This window comes from Dendronephthya gigantea, unplaced genomic scaffold (genome assembly GCF_004324835.1).
Source record: "Dendronephthya gigantea isolate DGI-Jeju-01 unplaced genomic scaffold, DenGig_1.0 000022F, whole genome shotgun sequence".
NCBI lineage: Eukaryota > Metazoa > Cnidaria > Anthozoa > Malacalcyonacea > Nephtheidae > Dendronephthya > Dendronephthya gigantea.
The window spans coordinates 1,241,864-1,261,554 of NW_021163032.1; the positions used below are offsets into that span (position 1 = coordinate 1,241,864).

The 19,691-nt window shown below is 38.0% G+C and overlaps 1 protein-coding gene across 1 annotated transcript; it reads right to left on the reverse strand.

The window, feature by feature from the left end:
- Window positions 1–33: 33 nt before the first annotated feature.
- LOC114522145 (transient receptor potential cation channel subfamily A member 1-like) lies at window positions 34–18,750 on the reverse strand. Its single transcript, XM_028542774.1, has 28 exons — window positions 18,576–18,750; window positions 14,494–14,650; window positions 13,998–14,185; window positions 13,306–13,425; window positions 12,759–12,870; window positions 12,275–12,378; window positions 11,970–12,017; window positions 11,045–11,169; window positions 6,470–6,518; window positions 6,099–6,290; window positions 5,717–5,800; window positions 5,489–5,571; window positions 4,997–5,161; window positions 4,721–4,832; window positions 4,409–4,578; window positions 4,053–4,122; window positions 3,823–3,879; window positions 3,573–3,638; window positions 3,408–3,478; window positions 2,791–2,995; window positions 2,446–2,547; window positions 1,933–2,102; window positions 1,702–1,762; window positions 1,551–1,619; window positions 1,170–1,355; window positions 921–989; window positions 659–787; window positions 34–233 (listed from the first exon to the last, which is right to left on the reverse strand). The coding sequence occupies exons 1-28, from the start codon at window positions 18,711–18,713 to the stop codon at window positions 156–158; spliced, it is 3,180 nt and encodes a 1,059-aa protein (XP_028398575.1). The 5' UTR covers window positions 18,714–18,750; the 3' UTR covers window positions 34–155.
- Between the last annotated feature and the right edge of the window lie 941 nt (window positions 18,751–19,691).

The window sequence follows — 19,691 nt, forward strand, 5'->3', positions numbered from 1 at the left end:
AAATATATATTAATATGTACATTCTGTTCAACTAATCTCGAAAATACGAAGCCTATTAGACATCTGTTCTCGTTCTTCTAACAACTCTCTGTTTTCTACGTGACAAGCAAATAATCACCAGTATTTTACACCTCGTACTTCGTTTTCTTTCATTCTTACGCAGTTTGGTCCGATGCTAAATTCACAGTGCCATTTGTCCTCTCTCTTTTTATCTTTTCTAGATTTCGCATTTTCTGCAATGGAAAAGGGCAAATTCGATTCATTCAGGAAGATGCGTGACAGGGCGCTTATATCTAGGGAGGTGCAACGCTAGCACTTTTGTTGATCGACGTGTGATGGGGGATTGGTGCCTAAAAGTAGTTTTGCTTGATCAGCGGTGTTGCTCATCTATTTCTAATGTTAAAACATCACTTGTTTCCCGATTGAACCAAAGTACTGGCATTGCACCGCCCTATATATAAGCGCCCTGATGCGTGCATGACATGTGCGTAACCCATGCCATTTACCAGGGTCACCAGAAGTAAGCTGTAATGTCAGCAACTGTTCTCAACCTTTACAAATGCTTTTCGTTTCTGACACATTTGAAAAAGCTTTAGAAAGCGACTGAGCTAAGCGATAAAATCATCCAGAAACTAAAAAAAAAGGTTGATTTTCATACGTATGCCTGTTCCCGAATCTCAGCTTCGCAATCATTTCTGTTCGGCAGCTCGGTGCATTCTGAGACGTAACATTTTCGCCGTAAAAAGCCAGTAAACATCTTCGCTCTGGCGTCGAGTATCTGGGTCACCTGAAAAGAAACACGTCAAGAGTGTTTTCTAGATCTTCGGCTTTAAAGGTTGGTTCAATTTCAGAAAACCATCCAAAAAGGTTATTTCCAAAGCAAGAATCCCTATGAGGTTGGTTATGGTTATATACACTACCTGCAATGACAGAAGTTTTATTTCTGCATTCTTTTGAACTGCCTCAATATCACCAACCGCTAAACCAATCTGAATTCAAACAGAGTTGAAGTAAGTAAGTTCTTTGAAAGAATTTGAAACAGTCCAAATAATCATAGAAACAATATGATGTTTGGATCAAGTCATCAAGTCTCCCCCCCCCCTCAAAATCATCAAGATAATTACGGAAATCGATTAATTGAAACAATAACAGAAAGTTATTTTCCTTACGAGCAAATTATTGACGACTAGTGCCATCGTTAAGCAGAATACGATGAAGATGCCAATCGCGATGTACTCCATATCCGAAGGTAGTTCACTTGCGTGTTGTCGCAGACCTGAGTAATCTAGTTCACCCATCACCATTGACAACACTTTGAGAAACGAATTTTCAGGAGTATTAAATTCTTCGTCTTTCTGAAAATTAAGATGATCGAAATGTTAAAGGTGCTCGCAGACGTACCAGACGGTGGAAGACGGTGAACGCTGGGTGTTGGGTTGTGGGGGAATGTCGGCCAAATGTAGGATTGTGGAGGTCATTTGATACGCACAGAGCCTTTTGATATGTAGTTTTTGAATTGCTAAAGATATCATAACATATATTAGGCTTACAGACTCCGTGAATACGATAAAGAATGACATCGTGAAGCAAATGAATAGCAAAGCGAATCCAGAAACGACCTATACAACAATTAATAGGAAGATTAGCACAAAAAGGCAGCCGATCTTAAGACTCGTCCTGAAAACTAACAAAGCGGAATACCTGAAGGAGCGTTGACAAGACTTCCAAGAACATGGTAATGTATATTCCAAAACGAGATAACCTTTAAAAGGGATCGATATGAAGATAGAGAATTTGAGTAATAGACTGCTGTAATTCATGGACGGCAAGGTGACGGGACGTCTCTAGCGCAGATTGAAGGCCGGAATATACTGTACGTTTGTAGATCAGTAGATGTAGGTTTCTTTGGAAATTCTTGCAGTTAAAACCTACCCTCTAGTCCAAAGGAACATCAAGAAATAGTACGCAAAGAGTCCGACTGTTCCGAATTTCAGCCGTTCAAATGGAATCGGATCGCAGCTTGGTATATCAAGGAACAACAAGAACAATATGGATACCGCCAAGTCCAAGTAGTTAGTAATTTCACGAAAATATTCAAAACGCTAAGAAAAAAGGAATACATTTTCCATCTACACTATATTTCAGGGTACAGAAATGGCCAGGTAAAGATGAGACATATACTCTCATTAATTAAAACCGTGAAGTTTAATTTCATTTAAAGAATACGATGTGTGCATGTTTATTTCATTTTTGTCATTTTGCATGTGTTGTGCTCTTTAAATAATTGTTGGAAGATAGAGAGTAAAAGAAGCAATAAAATTAGTCTCTGAATCCTAGTTTTTGTCGTCACAGCCTCATCTAAAGCTCGTGAAAATGTGTAGCGAAAAATTCACTACTCAGCATCCCTTATATAATAATAATGAATATGGATCCTTCAAAATTCACCTCTAAACGAAGCTGATTTAGTTCTTTGAGCAAGCAGAACACAAAGTAGAAGGAGAATACCGAACGGGAAGCGAACATAAAAATTGGATGATAGTCGTCGATCTATATTTCAAAAAGAAAACTATTCAATATGGTAATCTTAATTAGGAGTTAGGCCTGATTATTCTTTGTGAGTGACCTGAAAAATTAACTGAATTAACGAAATTAACTAAAACACAAGCGGTGGTCAAGGTTTTAAGGCCGGCTAATAGAATATCAGTTCTCAAGCCGGGCTAGATCGTGAACACAAGAAGAAACACTGTAAAAACTTGTAAAGCAGACATGTTTTTTTTATATGTTCCATACCTTTTCAGCACAAAAACTTCCATTAGTAAAATACGCTTGAGGAAGATCTGATGGCGTAAACGAAGTGTCGTTCGCCTGAGCTTTTATCTTTTCGTAGCATTCCCCAATCAGCTTTCGCACCCAAAACATGAATAGAGTCAAAAACACCAGAGCCAAGGCAAGCAGAAACATTTCAGTGTAGTAAATATATCGTACACCATTCTTCCTGAAAGACCAAAACGTATGTTATATTAAGGCGTATATTAAGGCCCTGTCCCACGGTGCAATTTCCCTTGCAACTTGCAATGCAATTCTTCTTGAGTGATGTAAATTTGGGAACTACCGAACTTTTGTCTTTATTACAATCCATGGCTTTTCTTACACTTACATTTTAAAGCCTCTTCACTAATTTACATCTCTTACAACTAGAATTGCATTACAAAAGTTGCAAGAAAAATTGCACCGTGTAACAGGGCCTTTAGTCTTGGTGATGGTAGATTTCTTGGCGAGAGATTTGCGGAGATTCATCCCGGCACCGCTTACAAAATTTCTTTACCGCAAATTTAACCGGGAAGTTTGTGAAATTCCTCTTTAAAATGATCCAAACGATATCTGAACTTCAATGTATGAACACTTACCAGTTTACGTGGAGTAATTTCTTGGTCAAAGGATGTATTAGAAGTTCGTTTCGTCTCGACTTTTTCATCACCTGTACAACGATTTATAAGAATTGCAGTCGTGAACAGAATGACAAGAAGGAAGGCTAAAATTGATATAATACGTTTCCATACAATAGGACATACCAATGGGCCGTAGTAAGTTAGTTTTTCATCTGGATCAGGGTCAAGCAAATCAAAGCGATAAGTGACCTAAAATAAGAGTACAAAAAAGCTTCTCAAATATATATGCAAGTGAACAAGGACTGCACGTATAGCTGTGTTTGAAGTTTTAGCAAACAACCTGTTGACAATGCAAAGCTGCATGCTCATATTATTTATGTTTCGGATTGCAATTTGAAAAGCATCTGACAAATATACTGTGAATGCCATGTACTTTATAATCCTTGTCAATTTCTCTTCCACTGGTCTCGATACACCTGTCGAGGATTACCTGAAATGGATGAAGACTTTTAACACACTAAAAAATCATTTCACTCTGTGTTTAATCTCGAGTAAGCGCAGTCATGTCACCAGTCCTTAAAAGTACCACAGTTTTGAACTTCGGTCAAGGCGAGAAACCGGAGATCAGATAAAGGTCGTTAAATTAACGTTGTGATTACAAACCTTTGCGACTTCCGGAGAAACGTCAAGGCAATTTTCAACCGTTGCGCACGAAACTAGTGCTTCTTTCCATCTGCAAACAGAAAACATTTACTCCAGTTTCTCGTAGAAAGATTTCCTGCAATTTGTAAGTTAAACGTTCATGCTGTAATCTCGTACTGGTCAATGCAAGTTGCGAACATATACAAGCTTCCATCTGAAACCTGATCTCTGATTTCGTATACTGAAAAAAAGATGCAACTTTTCGAAATGGGCCAGGCAGAAGTATACCATGAAGATATGCAGGCCAGCCTTAGGCTGGCAATTGTTGTTTGAATACGGCCAAAGAAACGTGGTAAGATATAACATAGCAAACTTACTTATCGCTTGTCGCAATGACCATGCAAACATCATGGAAGCGATTATTTAGAGCAATGTCCATACAGCTGAGTCCGTCGCCATTAAGGATTGTCACGTCAGCTCCATGATCCAACAGGGCCTTCACAGCATTAACCTTATTCCTGCTAGCAGCTAAGCTCAACGGTGTCATCTAGGACGATAATCGTGGACCTATGTCTTATAATAGTATGTACAACCAAAGAGTTTCTAGTTATGAGGCAGATGAAGGCCCTATATTATCAGTTCCAGGTAACATATAAAAATATCTGACATGATGAATCTTTGTTTGTTACCCTGTTTTTGTCCCATTCATTCAACTTTGCTCCATTCTCGACAAGTATTTTGGTACAACATGGGCAGCCTGCCGCAGCCACGTAAAGCAAAGGAGTCCAACGTCTATCGTCCCTGAAATGATCAAATTTTAAAATTTTTCCTCAGGAAATCGTGGACGGAGGGCGAGAAGACAGGGGAAGGCAAGAGGGAGGCTGAAAAGTGTCACCCTGCACTTCACGAAATTTTCCTCCCTCCCTCAACAGTCTGCTCCGGGGGCCGAAACTTGAAGAACGCACCTTGCATTGACATCGGCCCCATTTTCTAACAGAAGCTGTATTAATTTCTTATCGCGAGAATAAACGCTTGCCAAATGTAGTGGTGTGCGCCACATAAAGTCCGTGTAGTTTACGCAGTCCTTGTCTGCTTCTATCAGAATCCGCGCACAATCCAGGTTGTTGTTTCTGTAAAATTTATTGTTCAGGTAATTTGTATTAAAATTTTGGACTGTGTTGTTAGTGAATCTTGCCAAACGCCCAGGCAACAATGAAAACAACAACAACAACAGTAACAAAAAACTAGAACGACAGCGACAATAACAAAAACAAGAACGACAATAACAAAAACAAAAACAACAACAACAACAACAACAAAAACTAGAATTACAACAACAGCAACGTCAACAACAAAAATAACAAAAACGAGAACGACAGCAGCAGCAACGTAAACAACAACAATAACAAGAACGAGAACGACAGCAGCAGCAACGTAAACAACAACAACAGACTTACTCTGCAGCGATATGCAGCGGGCATTTTCCTCTGTCATCAATCGCCACAACATCTGGTTTGTAAGACAACAGAATGTTCATTACCTAGGAACATGAATAACACACTGTCAGGGCCACACTGCTCTTTTGGTTGCATGGGTTGGATGAGAGGAAACGATGAAAACGAAAGTGTCGGAGTTACATTCTCAGACATCATTTGGATTCATACGTTTTCTTCATTTTTACCAACCTCGACGTTGCCATTTGCCGCGGCGATGTGTAGCGCGGTTCTTTCGTTTTTGTCCCTCAGTTCCATGAGAGAATCACTGCATTTCTAAAGAAATTAATTACAACGTTTCAACGACGCCATCATAATGTCCTTAGCATTAGCATCAGGTACGTACGGCTCATGACAAGCGTGATGTAAAATTCAAAGTCTATAAAGAATATATCCTAATAAATAACGGAACTCTTCTTTGAAATGTACGAAGCTACACTGGATGAACAAATTTTAGTAGGAGCTCTTCTAATTCAGAATTAGCTGAGAAAAATTGCTGTATCTGCTCTCAACCCCCCCCTGTTACTCCTGGTTCGCTTTGGTGATACCAACCACGGCGGAACGTATGATTTACCTCCATGATTACTTTCACGGTGCGAATATCGCCTTTCCCTACCGCTACATGTAGACAGGTATCCATCATCTGATTCCTCTCCGTCACAGATGCCCCGGCGTCGAGCAGGTACTTAACCGCCTCGTGCTGCATGCAACGGCTCGCCGCCAACAAAGCTGAACCGCAGTAATGAGAAGCATCGATATTCCGACCCTGAAACAGAGACAATGTGTTCAGCCTGGTTGCTAATCTATTAGAAACGAATAATGATAGTTTGGCTTGGGGGTATGTTGGTGAGAAAACTGTGCTCCTCTTGTCCACCGCACTTCAACGAAGTATTTCAAACTATGTTTTCAATCAATTGTGAAACCATATTATTTTAAGCTTTATACCTTGTTTATAAGGTACTCCAGACATTCAACATGCCCCTTCGATGCAGCCCTATAGAATGTGAAACGAAGACCAATTTTAAAATGTGAAAACTAACTATTAAACCAAGTGCGGCTATATTCATTAGTCCTCATCTAAACACCACCCAGTTTCAGGTCACTAAGTCAGTCCCAAGCAACCAACCCGATTGCCCTAAAAAACACGGACTTATTGTGTACTGGACACTGGAAGAAACGCATACAATAAATTGAAAAGAATTGCGAGTAATAAGAACAACGGGAATTATTTAGGGGCTGTTTACATGAGCCCGGTTACCCGAAATTCAACGAAGCGTGAGAGGACTTTGAGGTATTGAAATAAGTCTTTCTGACACCAAACAAGCACATGCTATTGTTGTGATGATTATACGACTGCCAGGATCATGTTATCTGCTCATTTCAATTCCTCAAAATCATCTCATGCTTCGTTGAATCTCGGGTAACCGGGCTCATCTAAACAGCCCCTTAAGGAATATCAAGAAATGGTTTTCTTAGAACTTACGTATTTAAACTTCTATCATACATAAGAATCCATTTTTATAGGTATCAAATTTTATTAATTAAATAGTTGTCACAATTTCAAACGAACAATATCTTAAACTACTTATTAAAGTAATCCTACTAATAAACCCATGATATACAACGTTATAATGAATATAAAGAAATTATAAAGTTACAATGAATATATAATGTCGTCTGCAATCCGAGTCAAGTTATGCTTATAGTGGGCATCATTTTCGTACACTGGTATCCAGGATGAGCCGCGGACAGCACCTAAAGAAGTGGTATATTTGTTCTTTTTCATCGCATTATTTTTACATATTATTATTGGTTGAAAGCCTACACATAAATTTTCGTATTTTGGTGCGGACAAAATAAATCTTTTATTTGCGTGTGCGTTAAGCCCTAAAGGCAGATTTCCACTTACAGCGAAATCGTTCGCTGGCGAAATATTTGCATATTTTCTTTTGAATTGAGAACACTCAAGTCGCACTAATCTGTTTATACTGTTTAAATTCAAAAGGAAATATGCTAATATTTTAATATGCTAATATATACTATCAATATAAACACGCCGTCTGCTATATTACTTGTTTAAAATAGCGCAGATACGCATGTCCTACGTGGCTGTAATATGCTCTCTATACCAAAAGTCAGAAGCACAAAATACGGTCTAAAATCATTTAAATATTATGCAGCTAAGCAGTGGAACGCACTTCCAGAACAGATAAGAGAATTGGCTGGGTCTAAGCAATTTGATTCGGCAGTCAAGACAATAGATTTTTGACTTGTTTTGGAGGGAGGGGATATTTTATAATTAGTACTAATTTTACCATATACAGCATATTATTATATAGAACCTTGTATTTCATAACATATAGAATATTTTAACCTAGATAGTATATATCATTAATTATTTATTAGTGGACATCCTGTAAAGTAGCCTTGAGGCTAAGTGTTGAAACCACTTTGAATAAAGTTATTATTATTATTATTTATATTATTATTATTATTATTATTATTATTATTATTATTATTATTTTATTAGATGTCAAGGCACAGAATACAATAATCAAGCAAGATTAACCAATACTTTATTCACTGATAAAATTACATGTAAATTAATTAAGGTAAAAGTGAGGTAAAGCTAATATTGTAAACCAACATTTTTGGTTAGTTATGGTTTGGTCAGTTATCATATTGAAAATACTTTAACTACAATAGAGAAATAATTATTGTCCTTTGCATTTCATAATGATCTCAACTACAAGTTCGTTTCATATAAGACTGCATGCGTAATTTTCAATCTTATATGTTTCGTTTGGTTCTTTTAAAATCCACACCAAGACGGTTTGGGGCCACCGCTATGTCCTGAGCACTGACATTGCCAAGCCTTATCCGAAAATGGACAGGTGGAAGGCGTCAATACACATGTTCCAGTTGCATAACCAAGACAAAAACAACGCTGTTGACAACTCAGCCAAAGTTTTCCTGTGAAAAACCGGCTCCACTCAGTACAGCGGCTCCATGTTGCCCAACAATCGCCAATGCCTGCCTCCGACTGCGGAAGCCACATTACCAATACCATCGTCATCATCACTGCTAGAGATAGTTTCACGCCAAACGACATCTGGAAAAAAAGGGTCTTTCATCAAATGCTATGGCCGAATCGAAAGTAACTTAATTCAAGGGACTGAACTAAATTTGGGGTAACCATCACGTATATCTCTATATCCTGACTCGATTTGCACTTGTGTCTCGTGATCTCCTGACTCGATTACAGAAGATTCACTTAACTGTGGGGTTCAAAGACTAACTAAATTAGACTAATTGGCTGTCATGACCATTGACCATATATATATATAACAAGTTTTTCGACTAGATTCGTCAATAGGTAATTGATTTAAGAATACAAAAATTAAATAGATTTTGTCGCTAAGTAGCTCCCAGCTATACGGAAGTAAAATTAAATATATCGGTATGCTTAGTTCACGAAAATATTTTTTGTGTTTCTTTGAGCATTTAAACTAACTACGCCCTGTCGGCAGAGACAACCGTCACAACACTAAAGATTATAAACTTACCTTAGAAGTTTCAATGCAGTTTCCTTTTCGATTTAAACTGACGAAAGAAGGTTATCTGCCCAGAGACAAAACTAGAATGTCGTAGCCAACCGGATTACCGCCTTTTATGACGAATTTGCTAATTTGCATATGACAATATACCACATTGGCACATTTACTCTTAATTTCACACACTATATCGCCGATGATTGGTTAGTTAGGAAAGGATAGGCGTACTAGGGTAACAGGGACTCCTGGGAATATTATTTGGATGACATACTGAAATTAGATTTCCGTTTTCAAATGTATTTTTATGATATGTTTGAGGTTAGGTTAAGTATTAGGATTAGAGTTTAGTTTTGCGTTAGCTTCAGGTAGTAATATTGTCTGCGTTTTACAAGCGATTCGTATGTTGAAGAAAACGAAATGAAGTATTAGGTAATCACTAATCACGCGCTCGTGATCAACGATCAGCACTCGTGACAATCGCATGATTTACAAAAAAGGGTCTCCTCCTGTTCGTTTCCGCGATTTAGTGCTTATTTTATGACGTAGCGATAGGTCAAAGTGCAAAAGGTCAAGAGATTTGCCAAATTTGGCAGAAAATACTTCAACACAAATTTTTCGTGTTCGTTTTTCTCTACTTTTTTACTTGCGTCTGTCCTTATAGGTTATCATCAATTTCAAAAATGCACCTCAAATAACCATATTTCTGAGCTTCACGCCATTCTTAACGGAATTACGTCTGTGGAATTACTCAGTTTTGTTTTTTACTAATGAAGGCCCTCAGGTCGAAACGTCAAGGTTCTAAGTTGCTTGAAGACGCTGCCACGCTGCTCCCTGCATGTTATATTGTCCTTAAAGCCTGGTTCACACCAGTGAACTCAAATAAGACTGGAACATATATATATATATATATATATATATATATAATTATATATATATTATATATATATATATATATATATATATATATATATATATATATATGTAAGGTGTGTTTGTTCTTCTACACAAGCATGACCAACCGGGCAAGCAGAAAATTCTACTTGACCGCGGTGGGAATCGAACCCGCGAAGGTCGCGGGTTCGATTCCCACCGCGGTCAAGTAGAATTTTCTGCTTGCCCGGTTGGTCATGCTTGTGTAGAAGAACAAACACACCTTACATATATATATCCACAAGTGAACACATGACTCAATTAAAGCAAAAAGTACAAATATATATATAATATAAATTATATATATATATATATATATATATATATATATATATATTTTATAAATCTCGCGCGGACCGCTCGCGTATCATTGAAAGGAAACGATTGCAGGAAACGCCAAATATGAATTCGGACCGCAAGAAAAGAAAAAGTTCTGTTACGTACCCTCACTGTTCTTCCTCAACGACATAACTTCTTTCACAAGAACTTCCAGCTGCTTTTGCAACTGAAGTAACTTCTTTGTTTGGAGACAACCATCACACGGTATAAGGATTGGCTATTACCATGCCAAGAAACTAGGGCAATCGCGAACAACAACGACCACATAGTTTGATGCAATATTGTTAACAAGCACTTCGAACCATGCTCTTCGGCGCTGGTGACAAACAGAACTAAAAATCTCAATTGTTCTCATGCAACTCGATATACCACGTCAAAAACGATGTGCAGAAGTCAGTCCGTTTTCGAAGTTCCGCTGACGCATTACTCGTCAATTAATTTTGTCCGACTACCAGCGAAAAACATGAAAAGCTAAGAGATTCGACCAGTGACAACTAGGTATCTAGCAGTTGCGTGGCCAACCTGATGATTTAGTTTTGCGATATGCAAAAAGTTATTACCATTATTATCTTATTTATCTTTCTTTAGAAATAGCAGAACATCAAAATGTTCGACATAGCAGAACTAAATGGCCAGGCTGGCTACGCTACTGAACTTGCAATACAATCCTCAGTGATGAAACCAACGTACTCCGTACCTGTGAATTGGCAGCATGTTTGAAGAATCTGTAGAGCAGATGTCCGCGCCGTTTTCCAGTAAGATTTTACACGTGTTCAAATGACCTCGGGCACATGCAATGTGCAGCGGAGTGTCGCCATTGCCCTATTTGAAAAAGAAAATTATAAAAAGTGTAAGTTGCTAAAGTTGGGACAATGTTAACGATTATCATTGCAGGGCTGATTACCCTCGAATGAACTTTGAGCGATTTTCCTCTTTCAATAGATGTGAACGAGTGAATTAGTTACTGAAGTTCAAATAAGAGCTCTGTTAAAGTATGTGCTCATATATCCAATTAAACAAAAATAGACTAGTGATGATTAACGTAATAAAGACTAACCATATAGACTAACCAAAAATAAGACCCCAGTAATCGAAAATAGATTCAGATATAAATACATATATATAAATAAGTATAGAGAAAACTATGTAACCAAAAAGGGATATTCAGACTGAACAGTCACATACCATACCATAAAAGTATATTCATTCTCTTATCAAAACTGTATTCCATTTATAGTAAAATAACTGTGTAAAGATAGATTAATCCAAATTGCTGTAACCATATAAATACGAGTGATTCTGTAACAAATACATTAGATGAAAAAGCTTCCAAACGTTGTATGTTGTGCTTCTGACTCAAGATAGAGAGATGGCAACATTACGAAACTTAACAAGCTCTTATATTCAGAACATTCGTAACTAATTACTCGTTCACATCTAACGAAAGGAGAAAATCGCACATTAAATCGAAGCAAAAATCGCAAGTGTAAACGAGCCTTAAGACCTGCAAGTGAAAGCTTTATTTCACTTATCGAAAAGACGAACCTGCTAGCTTACTATGATCATATTATCATGAAAAGTGTGAAGAATTAAGAGATAGTGAAATAAAGATTCCAATTTACCGATTTTTGATTCACGTTAGCCTTGTTATCAATGAACATTTGCACCACCTAAATGGGAAAAGATTGTCAGATTGTGAACCGACTTGTTGGATTATCAACGGTTGCCAGAAAACACAACAAGATCTAGACAAGAATTACTACGAAAAAAATAAAAAAATCGCTGTTTACATCGACTCGAATATGTTCTGCGTCAAAATCAAAGCTTGCACTTTGCATGCTCTAGGTTTGTTTACAATTAGAATAAACATCTATTGTTACTAATGCCAATGGGATTCGTCAGAAATACGTTTACAATTGTAGTCTACCTTTTCGTGACCATTTTTCACAGCAAGATGTAGACAATTGCAGCCATCGTTTCGCGGTTTATTCAAGACGTCCGCCACGCCAAGATACGAGCCCTTGTGGAAACCTGAATGCAAGGAGAGTTGGATTAAAGGGTTGAAACGCACTATTGAAACTATAAGGTCTTGCATGTTCGTCACATCGAGTAACTGTATTAAAGCTGTGACCTAATAAACTGAAGCTATAAAGAAGAACTGGATTGTATCGAAATGTTTCCGATTTAGAGAGGTGCTTTTATAAGAGGTGTCAACACCTAAGCAAATGGAAAAAGTGAAGAGAAGCTATTGGTTTTAGACAGCAAGATCTTGCATTATTCTGAGAGATATATACCCATGTTATAGATACACTATAGATTGATAAAGCTATCAGCGGTTCCCAAGCAAATATTTGACTCAAGCAGCGAATTTTATGAAGTGAATTCGATTGAATAGCTTTCGTATGATCTACCTCCATATTCAAATAATATTTCCAAGACATCATCAACGCCATTTTCGGCAGCCTCGTGAAATACGCTGCTTCCCTCGTTGTCTTGACAAAACGGATTCGCACCGCAATCAAGCTAAATGAAGAGTAATTAACGATAATTACTCGGCTATATATGGATATTTTCCTGGAGTTCACACTGTTATATTGCTCTGTACACATGCATGCTCTGTCGGGACGAATCTTATTGAGTCTATAATGTCTAATGTAGAAAAACCTGTGAATTTGATTGCATTTTTAGGGGCTTAATATTCCAACAACAAATATTTGGTTTGCACTGTTTCTAGCCTCAGACTGCATGAGTGAGACAGTCACGAAGTGAGAAATAGATCTATAAGGCTATACGAGATTCAGAATGGCTTTAGAAACTATAACTATCTTCTATTATGAGTTAATTCACAATAGAGATTGCTTCGTTTTAGACTCACGTTTTGACCGCAAAATGCGATCAAACATATAATTTTCCTTCCAAGTTATAGCTTGATATGTATAGATTTAATTTACTTCATACCAGTGTTTTCACAACCGTCGGTCTCTCGCAGTCATTTCCCGGGGTAGCAGTCAGATGTAACGACGTTACCATGTCATGATCAGCACTGTTCACGTTTGCCTTGCCATCCACGATTAGAATCTATATCATACACGAGAGATTTCTACTCACAATGACCTGTGTTAAAGGGAAAGGTTTGTGCTACAACCAAAAATCGTTAGCTGCATGGAATTCTAGCTTGTCTGAAAAAGATCATTGACGAATTGCACTCGCAATCTTTTCAATTGAAGATGCGCCCTTTCTCTCTCTTATACTTCTGCTGAAAAGAGCTTAACATCATGCAAATGTGGTATAACAACTGCCTGAAATAGACGAAACACTTCTCGACGTTTCGACCTGAGGGCCTTCGTCTGGAGAGTTAGTATGATACTAACAGTATGATTATCATACTAACTCTCCTGACGAAGGCCCTCAGGTCGAAACGTCGAGAAGTGTTTTGTCTATTTTAGGCAGTTGTTATACCACATTGGATGCTAAATTGTTTGAAGACGCTGCCACGCTGCCCCCTGGTTATATTGGAACTTTTATGCTGAGAAGTTTGCAGTGTAGTACCACTGTTCCCTTTAGTTCCGGATCGAGTTCCTGCCATGTTATGATTGGTTAAATTTGGCTGTGAATTTGATCGAGCAACGTACGCCTGTCCTCTGCCTTACCTTGACCATTTCATTGAGTTTCCGTCTTGCGGCGGTATGCAACGGCGTTTGTCCAAAGGAATCTCCGATGTTGGCATCAGCGCCGTTTTCCAAGAGGATTTTCAAACACTCGCATCTGTTGTATTTGGCTGCGATGTGCACTGGAGTGACCATTATTCCTTCTTCTAAACTTGCCACCAAGTTCACGTCTGAAAAAAGAATGTCATATTTTCATGTTGGAAGTAGTATATATAGTTGCTTTTTTAGCTAAATGGTTTAAATTGTGCCTATAAATGATTTGATAAAGGCTTTCTGGAAAAATCAAATCTGTGACTTTACACTTTATTCAGCTACAATTGAGAGCTAGTTTTTCTATCGAGTTATTCCCAAGAAAAAGCGATATCATTTTAACATTCCCGAGATATTTGTGTTCTTTTCTGCGCACCAATAACCACATTCGATGGGAATCAACTGCCTGACTGTTTTTTGTGATATTTAACTATAGCTAAGCTCATACCCGCTCCAGCTTTTATGAGATCCTTCACCAGCACCACGTGGTTTTTCTGAATGCTGTAAAACAAAGCTGTGCTACCATTTTTGTCCGGTTCGTTGACATCTTTGAGCCTAACGCTGATGTAATAATTCACCGCACCAATGTCTCCAACGATGCACGCCTTGAACAAGTATAATCAATTTTTCTTTATTAAAACCAAAAATTGAACAGATTGTCGCATCGGGAGTGAACAATGTTGTGCTGCACCCTCATGCATGAACGACGATATTGTTTTAATAATGGTTGGACCATCAAAGTTGTTCGACATGATGACATGATGGTAAACACGTTGCAACGGCATTTGTGGCTGCAACAACCATTGGTAACAATCCTATTCACATGCAGGATTCATGCAACACACATTATTGATTATTCACTTTTGTTTTAAACAACTATCTTGCTAACTTTTTTTTCATGGCAAACGATTTTGTTCATTTGCAAATGCGAGAAAATTATTAATTGTTTTGGAGTCGTGAGGTAGGAGCTCTGTAAAGGACGGCGCGCACTAGAGCTATGTGCTTACCAAAAAGTCATTCGTGGCCATTGGTGTAAGCCAATTGCTCTTGTGTGCGGGCGACTTTTCCAGTGACTTTCGTCGTTCGTGCCAAAAGTCGCCGGAAAAGTCGCCCGCACACGAGAGCAACTGGCTTACGCCGATGGCCACGAATGACTTTTTGCTAAGCACATAACTCTAGTGTGCGCCGGCCTTAATGCTTTTTTATCAATCTAATTTCAAATATACGAATGTTCGCAAATGTTTCATGCTTGTCATCTTGAAGATAAATCATTCCCAAATTGAAAATTCTAAAGCGAGACATAACAGCTGAGAGTTATGAATCAAAGAGACAGGTTTAAATATGGATGATTACCAAGTGCACTGCTCATGTATAAAATTACGAAAGATAATGAATAACCATGCATTTGAAATATCAATTCTTCAACTCATAAACCATGTATTTGTCATGAACTTTGCTGCGCTAAATTAATCATCTATATGCATGCAAATGCAATTATCTATATCCATCTGATGAAGCATGTATTTTGACTTTATATGAATTCATAAACATTTAATTGATTTTTCACCAGATAACACATTTGTCATCATTGTACATTCATGTCAACAACTGCATGTCACCGGATTTTCGTCTGTCGAGCCAGGCAGTGGAATTGAGTAAATTGCGATCCGAACATGGTTCCCTATATGCGATAGTTGTCAATTTTAAGTACGTTTTAGCAAGTACGCGTTTTACATCTTTTTGAAGCAGGCAGCAGCGTTCCGTGCAGTCCGGCAGGCGTTTTTCACATGCACGCGCATGCTAAAGTGGAAATCTATAGTTTGTATAGTATACCTGCGAAAAACACAAGCGAATATAAAATGGATCGCCAGTACATTACAGATACAGTTGAATTTTAAGAAATTAGGAGCGTTGAAAATGTAATAAATTTTCCGTGCGTGTACACGTGGATGAGGGGGAGGGGGGGAGCATGCAACTGAAGGCAGCCTATTGCAATGCCAACAGCTCAGTGACTTCAGCAGTCAGGCACTATTACTGAGGTCTGTTTTAAATGCCATGTTTCTCATTCGCTGATAGCGAACACATCGAACACAATATAGGTAATGATTTGAGTTGTCTCATAACCTCCCCTATATATCTGCACCTAACAACATTTATCTAACGTTTTATCCTTTCCACACAGGTGGGGCATTTTAATTGTAATTCTTAAGAATAGAAGATAAAGTGTTGTTATTAAAAACAAATCCTGCATTGCAACAGATAACGCATTGTTTTGCCGCGGGGTCACTGCAACGATCGATAAATTACAGGAAAACTGTGCGTATTCTTCGGTTATACGTATTCCTATAAAGTTACAGGCTTCTGGTAAAAATCAGTCGCTGTAATTTCACAGTATTGGTTGTAGCGTGCGGTACTCAATCCACTGTAGAAGAACAGAAAATGTTTGATTGTGCACAGCACTGTGGACTGTGCACATATGAGTATTAAGGCTAGTTTCCATTCAGGAAAATTCTCCTTTGGATCGGACACGGCACAGGAAAGTTTCCTTTTTATACATGCCGCCTGGGAACTAACCGACAAAGGAAATTTTCCTGTCCGTTCCGATCCAAAGGAGATTTTTCATAAGTGGAAACTAGCCTTTATCCACTGTCCGAGGTAGATTCGCAACAAACTTTCATCAATTTTCTTGGCCTTAAACCGAGACTTTTCGGTTCGCTGGCATAGCAGCTGTTTCATGTGTAATTACGATTGCTAATCCTCATAACTTTTTTATGACATGCATGCGGTAAAATACAGAATTAAACACGTCATTTGCAACACGCTGGCAAAAACTAATCAAAATCAAATAATTTTTATTCATCGACTGTCCGTCTGATATCAATTTCATTCTGTGGCTTACAGTAAACAGAAATCAGATTTGAAAAAAAAAACTGTCACCGCGAGTCCTTATACAAACCGCTATATCTGAAAAATGGTTTCGTTTCGACGATTTCATTTTCATTCTAATCAAGCAGGTCTCGATATGCGGAGTGGGGGAGGGAGTAGGCAAGGCTGGGTGGTGGAGGTAGATACGGCATATCCCTCTCTAAACCTTCAAGGATGGAAAATTTTTCTGATAATTTACAGCGATGTCCACACTTCTCGTTTTTTAAACGTTCATAATTACTAAAATTTGTTATTTCCTCGAGACCGATTTATGCAAAATAGCTAGAGCGGCGTCAGTGAAAACCCGTTCGGTTCTTAAATTGAAATCTGTCAAAATATGGTTTTGGAAAAGCAAGCTTTCTGTATGCTTAAACATCTATCCGAAGAAAGTCTTCTCAAATCCCAACACTTTCTTGACACGCGACTTCGGAATTAAATGAAGTCTACAATGTGTATTGTGGGCAATTCTGCTCAAGATCGCTACCCACTAAGATTTGCCCACTGGAAATTAAGATTTTTGCACATCGATTTTACTCCGTAGGAACCAATTACCACATACTGCATGCGAGTAAATATGATCACTTTAAAAACACGGGGGTTTTTTTTTCGCCTTGCTGCCCGATGATCAATAAAACCGCAAATTTAGTGGGGGGTTTGCTATATGAATACGGAATACGAGAACAACAGCGAACTGCGAAAATTTTTGTTTCGAAATATTCAACTGATCAGCAGAAACTACAGGCAGCTATATTCGCCCAGCCTGAACTGTTGAGTATGCCTTATACTACCGAGAGAAGAGAATATTCGATCTGTACATGGTAAATCTAGAGCCATTTATTTCAGGGAAAGCCGTACGCAAATACCTGGGCTGCGAGCCTGCGACGGCGGTTCATAGGTTAATGAGAAAACAATGGACGCTAAAATACCATTAATACGAACGGTTTAGATAGATCGTGCAGATCCGCTTTGAGAGAGGTTCGTTTTAGCCAAAAAACCTAAGCAATTTCCTTCATCGAAAACACAGAAATCATTGTCTGAAAGATGCATATATTTTGCGCTCTTTCAGAAAATATGTCTATCAAAAGTCGCGTAGCTGATGTCGGTTTCTTGTCAAACTTATTTCGGTTTCAATCTCCGGCTATCTTTTGAGGATATTTGAACTAGGTGTTCCAGCACAAATTGACAGAGTAAATTTAGTTTATGTCTGCCTGCGTGAAAGATTAAAAACTTTACTGTAGCGACAGCGTATAGACTTTAAGTAGAAAAACAAAATAAAAATGATTGATTTAAAAAGTTTACAATGCGTGTTCAGTATGAGACGCCAACATTAAATTAGTGACTTCTGATAGGCGCAAAGTGAACTCATGATACAATCTTAAATTCAATGATGAATACTTTTGCAAACAACGTCGGAGAGAGAGCCGACGAATGCATGCACAAATTGACAAATACGAGTAACTGAATCCGCTCAAAATTTTCAGTAAACAAACAATGGGCGCTAGTAAGTGCATAAACCTTCAGCATACAATTCATCGTGATATTCGGCACACAATTTTAGAAATTAGAAAATATCTACATTGCGAGCAAGTAAAAGTAACAATCTACCTGGTACAAGTTGTAACACGAGGATGAATATTTTACGATTTCCTGGTCTTCAAGTTGATGAGATTCCTCGGCCTCATATTTTCGCGATCTGTAAACACGGGAAGCCGTTTTTCTTACTAATTCAAAAACCTTGCTCATTTTGTCGCAATGCTTTGCCCATAAACGGAAGGCTATAATGAGGCCATCGTGTCGTACAGAACTTTTATCATCTGCATTCCGCTGACTCAACGTTGAATTATTAAAAATGCGGGGTATTAATCACATGCCGTGTCAATTTTTTTAATAAACCATTTGTTTGCTCACTTAATGGGGCACAATCTTTGACAGGCTACGACCTGCAAAAATTCTGCCTTAATAAGGTAGATTTGCATTTTACCCGAAAAACACAGTGTTATTTTCTGCATGGTCACCTAAGCTGGCTGAGCAAGATCTGATCACTTTGAGACAAAGAAATAAGGCCGTGTGTTGCAGAACATTAGTAAAGTTAAAAAGCAGGCTGTACGACTGATATATCAGTAGAATAACTAAAAACCGAGCTATTTTCGTGTGAGATAGAGTTAAAGAAAGAAATAAAGAAAAATATATTTTGAATTTTGAATTTTGAAAATGAACCACACTACACATTAATTGCGTTTTACTTACAAACCTACTAGCTCAGAAGTATGCTTGCTCCATTGGTAAAGGTTTTTTGCTAAAAACTCCTTCATCAGCAATGATTTTGATAGCTCTTTATCTACGCACCTTATCATAGATCTTTATCTGACTGACGGAATCAATGATTTCAATTTTCAATGAGTCACGAAAATCGTTCTTTTGTCTCAACTGACTATTTTAATCTACTCAATCAACAAAAAATTTAACTTATCCTTAAATAACTTCCCTTTTCAGACAAAGCGCGTTTATGACCCTTACATTAAATGGTTTTTCTAAACAGTTTTTATAAAACAAGACGCCTGTTCTGGCGTTAACTCCGGCGCACGTGCCAGTTTTCAATATAGAGCTTCTGAACATAAACAATACAGTTCATATTCGCATTTAGATGCCTTGCGAACCTAAATGTTCGATCGCGAAATTCAGAAGCACATCGTACTTTAAAAAGTATAAAAGTTAAATCGT

Bases quoted from the DNA above. Each gene is read 5' to 3' on its own strand.
- LOC114522145 (XM_028542774.1), bottom strand. From the start codon at position 18,713: ATGAGCAAGGTTTTTGAATTAGTAAGAAAAACGGCTTCCCGTGTTTAC. The intron at 4,833-4,996 runs GTGCGTTCTTCA...TGATCATTTCAG, and splicing joins GGGGCCGATGTCAATGCAAG to GGACGATAGACGTTGGACTC. The intron at 3,639-3,822 runs GTACATGGCATT...CTCTTATTTTAG, and splicing joins AAATTGACAAGGATTATAAA to GTCACTTATCGCTTTGATTT.